The sequence below is a fragment of the Oncorhynchus nerka genome, linkage group LG7 (genome assembly GCF_034236695.1).
Source record: "Oncorhynchus nerka isolate Pitt River linkage group LG7, Oner_Uvic_2.0, whole genome shotgun sequence".
Taxonomy (NCBI): domain Eukaryota; kingdom Metazoa; phylum Chordata; class Actinopteri; order Salmoniformes; family Salmonidae; genus Oncorhynchus; species Oncorhynchus nerka.
In genome coordinates this window covers 43,386,949-43,398,185 of record NC_088402.1, presented here as the reverse complement: position 1 = coordinate 43,398,185, position 11,237 = coordinate 43,386,949, and the positions used below count along the sequence as shown (strand labels likewise).

The 11,237-nt window shown below is 40.6% G+C and overlaps 1 protein-coding gene across 2 annotated transcripts; it reads right to left on the bottom strand.

The window, feature by feature from the left end:
- Positions 1–3,918: 3,918 nt before the first annotated feature.
- On the bottom strand, positions 3,919–11,237 carry LOC115131733 (casein kinase II subunit beta). Of its 2 annotated transcripts, none has more exons than XM_029663684.2 (7): positions 11,118–11,237; positions 10,333–10,413; positions 9,953–10,055; positions 6,243–6,358; positions 6,047–6,122; positions 5,497–5,686; positions 3,919–5,248 (listed from the first exon to the last, which is right to left on the bottom strand). In XM_029663684.2, exons 2-7 carry the CDS (start codon positions 10,402–10,404, stop codon positions 5,158–5,160), a joined length of 648 nt encoding a protein of 215 aa, XP_029519544.1. In that variant the 5' UTR covers positions 10,405–10,413; positions 11,118–11,237; the 3' UTR covers positions 3,919–5,157. The 2 variants fall into 2 exon arrangements, with proteins under 2 accessions (XP_029519544.1, XP_064876607.1); XM_065020535.1 differs by lacking the exon at positions 11,118–11,237 and adding an exon at positions 10,895–10,919.

The window sequence follows — 11,237 nt, the reverse complement described above, 5'->3', positions numbered from 1 at the left end:
ATCTAGCAAAACATAATGTCAAGTAGTCTATACATCTTTACATGTATTTTTCAGCGCAAACAGGAAACAAGGGAATAGTATAGGTTTCTTATAACATAGTTATTTAAATACAAGTTTTAGTGGCCATCTAGTCAGAAGTTATATCAAAGAACCTTGAGAGCCATAGGTTTTTTTTTTTTTAAATCTACAATTATATTAAATTAGAAATTGAACATGCCAGTGTTTGAGAAGAGTGACTGCTATTTCCTCTCTCATGATGTTAACATGTTTGTCCCCATTTGAAAAGACAATCGACTCCTCCTTCAGAATCCATTCAGCAAACTGGGGGGAAAAAATTGATGGGCATTTCAGTTATCCCCAACAAAATCGGGTTACACTTAAGATTCTAATTCTCAAGTATACAACGACAAAGCTTTAAGCTAAGCTATACAGTTTTCAGTAGGTTAATTGTACATCACTTATACTCTCATACTTACTTTCAAGGCAAAGACCCCACAAGAAGTAACATATTGTTGGCATGGTGAGGAAGGGTATCACACACCCATTGTCACATTCGTCATAACGATGAGACCAAGGCGCAGCGTGATTTGAATACATTATTTTATTTAATGAACATGAAGACCACTAAACATACTAACAAGACGCTCATAATAACAAGTGCTGACATGCAACTACACAGATAATAACCCACAAAACCAAAATGGCAACCTAAATAGGATCTCCAATCAGAGACAACGATAAACACCTGTCTCTGATTGGGAACCAATTCAGGCCACCATAGACCTACATTTACCTAGGTAATACCAAAACCGCATAGATACAAAAAACCCTAGACAAGACAAAAACACACATACCACCATCGTCACACCCTGACCTAACCAAAATAATAAAGAAAAAAAAGATAACTAAGGTCAGGGCGTAACACCCATCTGGAGATATTTACAACCCTTCTCTCTCAGGAATGATCTGAACATATATGTTAATAAAAGTACAGCATTTTGAAACACTTTATTGATTACAATATAGAGATTAATAACAGAGGGGAATCTGAGAATGCAGAGATTCCAGCAGGGTGTAAATTGAAGTAGCCAATTCTGGTGCTGACAAGGGCTGGAATGTAAATGACATGTGATCATCTCGGATTATCTAACATCTGAGAACGGGCAGTCATTCCCTCTGATGAAGAGCATCTCTGTCTTGTTGATTATGTGCTGTCATCCAGGTGGAAATGTCACCTGCATATCTGATGTAGGAAAAGAGATAAGAGATAAATTGAGTGTCCAGTGAATATGTTTATGTATATGTACTGTACGTGTGTCTATGTGTATATATATATATTTTTTATTTTTTAAATTTGAATTATTATTATTATCATTATTGTGTTTTGTGGTTGAGGGTGGGGGGAGGTTGATGGGGATGGGGGAGGTGCTGGGGATGTCCTCTTGAGGGTGGAGAGACCTATTGGGGTGGGGATTCTTCAAGGAGGCATATTCAGTGCAAACTACTTTAATGACTTTCATTCATTGGCAAGATAAGAAAACATAGGGATGACATGCCAGCAACAAATGTTGACACAACACATCCAAGTATATTGGACCAAATTATGAAAGACAAGAATTGTACTTTTGAATTCTGTAAAGTCAGTGTGGAAGAGGTGAAAAAATTGTTGTCGTCTATCAACAATGACAAGCCACCGGGGTCTGACAATTTGGATGTAAAATTACTGAGGATAATAGCAGACGACATTGCCACTCCTATTTGCCACATCTTCAATTTAAGCCTACTAGAAAGTGTGTGCCCTCAGGCCTGGAGGAAAGCTAAAGCCATTCCGCTACCCAGGAATAGTAAAGCCCCCTTTACTGGATCAAATAGCTGACCAATCAGCCTGTTACCAACCCTTAGTAAACTTCTGGAAAAAGTGGTGTTTGACCAGACAATGCTATTTCAAAGTAAATAAATTGAAAAACAGAATTTCAACAAGCACAGCACTTACACAAATGACTGATGATTGGCTGAGAGAAATTGATGATAAAATGATTGTGGGGGCTGTCTTGTTAGACATTATCGATCATAGTCTGCTGCTGGAAAAACACGTGTTATGGCTTTACACCCCCTGCTATAATGTGGATAAAGAGTTACTTGTCTAACAGAACACAGAGGGTGTTCTTTAATGGAAGCCTTTAAAATATAATCCAGTTAGAATCATGAATTCCCCTGGGTAGCTGTTTATTAATAAAATGCATGTCAATCTCTCCTGGCTGAAAGTGGAGGAGAGACTGACTTCATCACTACTATTATTTATGAGAGGTATTATTGACATGTTGAATGCACCGAGCTGTCTGTCTAAACTACTGGCACACAGCTCGGACACCCATGCATACCCCACAAGACATGCCACAAGAGCTGTCTTCACAATCCCCAAGTCCAGAACAGACTATGGGAGGCGCACTGTACTACATAGAGCCATGACTAGATGGAACTCTATTCTACATCAAGTAACTGACACAAGCAGTAAAATTAGATTTAAAAAACAGATTAAAAAAACACCTTATGGAACAGCGGGGGACTGTGAAGCAACACAAACATTGGCAGATGCATACACACACATGCACACACACACGATAACATACGCACTATACATACACATGGATTTAGTACTGTAGATGTGGTAGTGGTGGAGTAGGGGCCTGAGGGCACACAGTGTGTTGTGCAATCTGTGAATGTATTGTAATTTTTAAAAATTGTATAAACTGCCTACATTTTTCTGAACCACAGGAAAAATTGCTGCTGGTTTGGCAGCAGCTAATGGGGTTCCATAATAAATACAAAATACAAATAGTCATAGATTTGTTTATTATATAATACATTTATTAGTATTGTTTTCTTCTATTATTATAACAGTTTACTGTGATTATGGATATGCACTCATGTTGACTTACATATTTGAACTTTCTTTTTCGCCACAGAGTACAATTTTTTAAATGTATTATTGTAACTATTACTACTATTACCTACTATTATTGTTACTATTATTACTACTGTACCTACATTCTTAAAAACTAAAACAGAGAAGGTGTAAAAAAAAAAATGTAGGAAAACCATTACAGCGAATAGCACGATAGGATGAGGGATTGATAGAGAGAACAGTAGAGGGTTTTCTGAAATAACCACTTCCTTATGTGATAATTCCTGTAGCACACATCAGAGGGCATGATAGGTCAACAAAAATGATTCTGAAGTGTGCCAGGCCTTGCAGTCCCAAGGTAAAGGGGGGGGGGGGGGTTGGTAGGCAAGAAAATAGCCTTGCCGAACCCCCACCCCCTTTTAATTTCCTTAATTTTGTGGCTAGAATAAAATACTTTCTGGGGCACACACTACTGGTCAACATGAGCTACCAAAATTATTCTGAAGTGTGTCAGGCCTTGCAGTCCCAAGATAGAAGGGGGCAGTGGGATTTTGGCAGGCAAGAAAATTGCCTTGTCGAAATCCTTCTCCAATGATACTGATGTACAGTGCCAGTCAAAGTAGCCACCCATTTCCTTGATGACAGCTTTTCACACTCTTGACATTCTCTCAACCTGCTTCACCTGGAATGATTTTCCAACAGTCTTGAAGGAGTTCCCACATATGCTGAGCACTTGTTGGGTGCTTTTCCTTCACTCTTGGGTTGAGATCAGGTGATTGTGGTGGCCAGGTCATCTGATGCAGCACTCCATCACTCTCCTTCACAGATCAGACACTCCAAAATTCCATTGACACCATTTGGCCAAGAGGCAGAAGTACAGCTGTATCTGTGTGGTTTGCTACAATATTTCCGGTATCGGTGTACTTTCAAGGGATTCCATTTTTAAAAATAAAAATGTCATGGTGAGTATGGAGAAATAACAATCTAATTTATACATAAACCAATCAACACAATTGTATGAAAAGAAAACGTTTATTGAGAATTCTGAATCCTGGTCACTCTTCCACAGTTTCAAAAAAACACAGACACACATGAATCATAATCTTGACAAATCATCCTTATTGTTCTGGATCAAAACATATCAAGAGTTCTACTTTTTGCAACAAGGAATCAAAAGTACACCTGTAGTAGGGCGCCGAAACCCCAACTGCATCACAAAATAAAAACGGATTTTCTGTAACTAGATTTTACATAAATAATACTACAATAATGTGTGGAGGGACACCAGTTAAATCAGTGCAGTTGTGGAGAGATGGGTACTGTTGCAGTGATACTAACCCAGCAACATGTGACAGAGCTGACATACTCACTGTGCCGCACAAACAGGACTGTTGTTTTGGATGACACACAGAGACAGCAGGTGATTTTGTTATGTATTTTCCCGGTCCTTCTAGAACATTTAATTCATTTCAGGTTTATTCGTGTCTATCCTACATCTAGCGTGTAAAAATGCACAGCTATACTATGCCCTAGATGTGGACTTCCTGTAAACCACAGGACCTGTGCAGTTTCTCAAAGTTTAAGGCAAATTTGACAGAACACTTGTATTGTGAATGACCGCCTTGACACACTGGCCTCTGAGTATCACACAATAAAAGAGTGATACAAGCCTGCACAAGTGCCTTGGTAAAACAATGGTTTTACAGAAGAGGTGAAATGGCAACACCCTCAGTGACAAATTCTCCTTATCATCATCATCATCATCATCATCAACCAAGCGGTCTCTGAGTGCCAGCCACAGTGTACATGGGTATGGGGGGGTAGCGGAGGAATTGGTATTCAACCAGTGGTGATGGTCTACCATGACCCTTTACCAAACTGTGCCAAAGACAGGACCGAAAACAACTCACCGTGGAGCGAGTTCATAGGGGCAACATGTGGTAATATCACTAAAAGAAACAGCGGCGTCAAATCCAATAACATCCATGGACTTTCTTCCACCTACCCCTTTTATGTTTCGACACCGATGAGTTTGGTGACGTAGATGCATGGAATCCTAAATGCGTATGTGTGTGTAAGGGTTTGGGATCGAAGCTGGGCGTTTTTGTCTTTACACATTGTTCTCAATCATCCTAATCTAAACTAAATAATAAAGTCTGCAGGACAGAGAGGAGGCATCTGTAAGGAGCTTTGTGCAGATGACCCATCTCCTCAATCATCCCTTTCTCTTTCTCCCACTCTCACTCTGGGCTTTAGCGGATGGCTTTGACAGGGCTCTTGAAGCTGGAGGCTGCTTGCAGCTGGAGCTGGTAAGCCATGGGGTGGATCTTGAATCCATAGAGCCTGTTGTGAGGACATGAGAATTCATTACATCTTGATGAGAGTGTGACAGGTGTCTATAAAGAGATTAGCATTAATGGTAACATTTCATTTACATGACTCTTTCCTCTGGTATGTACTTGGAATTTCTTAGAAAGTTACCTGTTATCAATGAGTAGAAATTGATCGAGGACCCTTTTGCTTTCAGTATATTACGTTGACATGACTCGAAAATGCACACCCCTATTGTAGGGTGACACAGTTGTACTGACCTAGGCACAAACTGGTTGGCGGGCCTCTTGGGCCTGTACTCGGGGTGCACCATAAAGAGCATGTGGGGGAATCCAGTGCCAAAGTAGGCCCCGTCCGTGTGGTGGTGCCGGGAGGACTTGGGAGTGTACACGTCCATACACTTAGGGCAGTACAGCTTCACCATAGCCTCGCCCGGAATGTCCGACAGACCTAGGGAGGGATAGGGGGACGGAGAGGGGGAAGAATTTTGACACATTACTGGTCTGAAGTTATTATGAAATGCTCGGGCACACTATTGTATTCATCCATGTCTCTTGGAAATTAGATTGGATCTGACATGGTTGTGATATGATACATAAAAACCTTACACAGAGAATTCAGAGATACTGTACTGTATAGAGGATCAGCTTTGCATAGTTTGGGTTATGAATGCTGCAATCTGGCTGGATGACAAAGACTGACCTATGAACATGCAAAGCCATGATGCAAATAGTGCTCGGAGGTGGATCAAAACAACCACACAGTGTTAACTGAGTGGTAATCGTTCAAACAAGACCAACACACACTCACCAATGGGAAGCATGGGCTGGTTCTCACAATAGACTCGGGGGCAGTAGCCAAAGTCCCCCTGCTGATACTTCTCCAACTGAGAAAGAGAGATGGAGATAAATTGAGAACGTGAAAAACGTTTCCAGAATAATGCTGCATACATTTGACATGCAGCTTTTCAACAAACATTGGAAACAGAAAAGGGTAGTTGCTGTACCATCTGAGCGATGCCCCGGTTGGTGAGGATGTATCGTGCATGGATCAACCCGTAGAGCATCTCTGCTGCCTGCTCTATGAGGTCACTCTGGTTAGGGTTGTCCTCCAGCTCCTCATCTGTAAAACAAAGAGAGGGAACAGGTTAGGGAACAGGTTATAAGAGAGAGGGGAAGAGGCCATTCATATGGGGCGGCAGGGTAGCCTAGTGGTTAGAGTGTTGGACTAGTAAGCGGAAGGTTGCAAGTTCAAACCCCCGAGCTGACACGGTACAAATCTGTCGTTCTGCCCCTGTTCCTAGGCCGTCATTGAAAATAAGAATTTGTTCTTAACTGACTTGCCTAGTTAAAGGTAAAAAATAAAATAAATAAAGATTACTCACAGAAGCAGAATTGTGCACATGTGACCCATTACAGAAAGCTGGGCATATGACACTTCACAGGAGAGGCATTTCAACTTAATGTTTTCTGCAGAAATCCCTTCTTGAACATGCGCCTTAATAATAAACTTGTCTGTACTCTGTAAGGCTTTAGACGCAGGTGCATGATAATGGTCCATTCTAAATCAAAACAGATTTCACACATATGTAGTATATGTAAAGACAATATTAAATCAAGAATAGTCTGATGGGTGACAATATTAGCCTATCACTTGTGAATGATGCCCAGCAAAATTACTGCCTATTTTTGGGCGACTTTTTCGAATCAGTCGCAGCCTAGCCCATAGGCCTATATATTTTGATAAGGTTTGTATCACAACTAAAAGTAACTCCTTAAAATGAAGCGCATGAATCCGCCTTACAAGGGGTATAGAGCCTAACTGGCATACATAAGCAGTGTGTGAGTTTCAAGTTTGGGGAAGATAATTTAACATAAAAATGCATTTATAATTAAAACATTACATGCATAATCGCATTTGCTGTCATTGTTTTCCGCTAATGGAACATTCACGCTTATAGTCTAACTGCCATGTGTGCATTGCTGTGCTTATGAATGTGAAGAAATAGCTTAATAGTTTATCAACATTTTAAGCTGAAACGTTCTGATCTGTTGCGTCAGCCACATTGCGTAAAACAGTTTTTTTTTATGCTAGTTGTATTAATTTGGGATCTATCGCATCCCACATCTGTCCCGGACTATGTTTGGAATATTTATTTCCTCGCACAGAATAGGTCAACTTTTATATTATGGGGGATAGTAGCTTGACATAGGCCAGTGCTTTTGCTCCTCAGTAAAAAAGTACATGACAGCCCACTTGGATTTTTGCCAAAATACACCTAAAAGACTCTCAGACCATGAGAAACAAGATTCTCTAGTCTGATGAAACCAAGATTGAACTCTATGCCGTGAATGCCAAGAGTCACGTCTGGAGGAAATCATGCTGTGGGGATGTTTTTCAGCAGCAGGGACTGGGGTCACTCTGAAAGATGAATGGTGCAAAGTACAGAGAGATCATTGATGAAAACCTGCTCCAGAGTTCTTAGGAATTCAAACGGGGGCCAAAGTTGACCTTCCAACAGGACAACGACCCTAAGCACACAGCCAAGACAACGCAGGAGTGGCTTCAGGACAAGTCTCTGAATGTCCTTGAGTAGTCCAGCCAGAGCCCAGATTTCAACCCACATCGAACATCTCTGGATAGACCTGAAAATAGTTGGGCAGTAACACGCCCCATCCAACCTGACAGAGCTAGAGAGGATCTGCAAAGAACAACTCCCCAAATACAGGTGTGCCAAGCTTGTAGCGTCACACCCAAGAAGACTCAAGGCTGTAATTGCTGCCAAAGGTGCTTCAACAAAGTACTGAGTAAAGTAAATATTATTTGTTTGTTTTTATGACATTTACATTTACATTTAAGTCATTTAGCAGACGCTCTTATCCAGAGCGACTTACAAATTGGTGCTTTCACCTTATGACATCCAGTGGAACAGCCACTTTACAATAGTGCATCTAGGTCTTTTAAGGGGGGTGAGAAGGATTACATTTCTAAAAACCTGTTATTGCTTTGTCATTATGGGGTAATGTGTATAGATTGGGGGAAAAACAATTTTAGAATAAGGCTGTAACCTAACAAAATGTGGAAAAAGTAAAAGGGGTCTGAATAATTTCCGAAGGCACTGTATAGCCCAACGTTTGTAGAACAACTAAAGTTACATTAGTAACTCTGACTTAATCAAATAGGAGTACCTACGGTACCAGTAAAGGTTTGGACACAGCTACTCATTCAAGGGTTTTTCTTTATTTTTACTATTTTCTACATTGTAGAATAATAGTGAAGACATCAACTATGAAATAACACAAAAGGAATCATGTAGTAACCAAGAAAGTGTTAAACAAATCAAAATATATTTTAGATTCTTCAAAGTAGCCACCCTCTGCACACTCTTGGCATTCTCTCAAACAACTTCATGAGGAATGCTTTTCCAACCGTCTTGAAGGAGTTCCCACATATGCTGAGCACTTGTTGGCTGCTTTTCCTTTACTCTGCAGTCCAACTCATCCCAAACCATCTCAATTGGGTTGAGGTCGGGGGATTGTGGAGGCCAGGTCATCTGATGCATGACTCAATCACTCTCCTTCTTGGTCAAATAGCCCTTACACAGCATGGAGATGTGTTGGGTCATTGTCCTGTTGAAAAACAAATGATAGTCCCACTAAGCCCAAACCAGATGGGATGGTGTATCACTGCAGAATGCTGTGGTAGCCATGCTGGTTAAGTGTGCATTGAATTCTAAATAAATCACTGATAGTGTCACCAGCCCCACATCTCATCCTCCATGGTTCACGGTGGGAACCACACATGCAGAGATCATCCGTTCACCAACTCTTCGTCTCACAAAGACACTGTGGTTGGAATCAAAAATCTCAAATTTGGACTCATCAGACCAAAGGACATATTTCCACCGGTTTAATGTCCATTGCTCGTGTTTCTTGGTCCAGGCAATCTCTTTTTATTAGTCTTTTCTTCTTGTCCTTTAGTAGTGGTTTTGTTGCAGCAGTTCGTCCACGAAGGCCTGATTCACACAGTTTCATCTGAACAGTTGATGTTAATGTGTCTGTTACTTGAACTCTGAAGCATTTATTTGGGCTGCAATCTGAGGTGCAGTTTACGCTAAAATCTAATTTTATGCCACATGAGCCAAATATAACAGGTTTAGGCCCTAGCGTGAAATGCTTACTTTATGAAATAAAATATTTACTAAAAATACTAAAGTAAAAAAAAAAAATGGTATTCTTGATACTATAAAATAACACCACGGAATTCTAAGCAAGTTTGTCTGCTATATGAACTAGTGTAGCCCACAGCCATTTGGCATAGCCAGATCAGGACCTAACATAAGGATAACTGAGTATGCTATTCTGTTCTTTTGAAATGGACTCCATTTTCTTCCTATCATGGGTCTTTAGACCTGTCTAAAATAAATAATGGATTTATTGTGAAGGTGTATGCTATATAAGACTCTTTAAAATGTAGATGTTCCAAAGGCCTGCATCAGTGGTTTGTTGGGAAGCCAGGAGATGCCAAATATGTTTTAGTTCATTAACGGTCAATTACAGTGAGACCAACCAGTTATTTCCTTGACAATCACCAGCTGACAATTTTTGTGACCGCCACAACCCTAGATGCAACCATAACATTGGTATTCCGATCTCGATTGTGTGGAATGTTCTGTACTTCCGAGTGCAGTAGAGATGGTTCTAGAGTTGGTCTGACCTGGTTCTAGGTCCAGGATCATGTCCAGAGCCTGGCGGTAGTGGGGAACCTGCTCATTGAGCCCAGTCAGGTTGAACTTGTCCTGGATGTAGTCCTCATCCACCTGTCAATGGAGGAGAGGACAGAAGGGGTGACAGAAATTAGAGAAATATCAGACCTATTCCTTTTTGAAAGAGTTTGTGTAGTAAGAGGTGGCTGTGAATAATACGATTTTGTTCCAGCCCTCAACTCACCACCTGCCCATCAGTTGACTCTGAAGCAGGTTAGCCGAATCAGGTTTTTGCACACACAGGATAAGGGTTGGCCACCCATGTCTTAGCTGACATTAACTTTTTGGTCAATGAGTGACAATATTGCTCTGGGTGCTGTTAGATACTGACCTCACAGAAAAACTCGTTTCCCCTCAGTCCACAGAACCAGGAGATCCATGACACTTCCTCTGAACTGCTCATCTCGGGAGACTAATGGGTAAAGACATTCAACACAGACATAGATTTGAGCCTATTGCAACTCTTACCCTAAGAGGTCCTCGGAGCTTGCTGATTTTCTGTTCTACTTGATAATTTATTGCACCCACATGGTGTCCCAGGTCTAACTCAGTCCATGATTAGATGGGAACAATGACAAAAATACAGTGGACTTGACTTTGAGGTCCAGAGTTGAGTTTGAAGGGTCGATTGAATTCAGTTATGTGAAAACGGACTGAACTTGATAGTTTAGCAACACAAACATATTATAGGTCGCTAACTACACTCAAGACAATTTTCTAAAACATAACAGAGCAATTAGCTAGATAACTAACTTAGAGCATGTTAACTATAAGAAGCTTACCTACTAGTTAGCTCGCGCTACCCACCGTGCAAATGTGTGACTAACGTTACTGTAGCTAGTTCAAATCAAATTGGTAGTTGACATTGGAAGTGTAAGAAATAAGGATATTACCTGTCACATCAACAATCGTAGTTAGTAGCATACACAAGAGTTATGAGAAATGACCAACAGGGGAAAATGATAGCTAATTGGCTACATCCTTAGCTAGCAGTTACATTCAATATGGCGCAACGTCCAAACTAGGCCGGATGAAATTTGTTCAGTTTTTATTCGCAAGTCCTCTAAAGCTATATCATATCTCATATGAAAACATATAGTAATTTGGGTAACTTACCCCCTGTTACGTGATTTTCACACCAATAAAATGTAATATTTAGTGTTGTAAATTAAAAGGACACCACCTCCCAGTTAACCACTGCAGAGGTTTTCGTTGTAGGCAAAATGATGACGTACA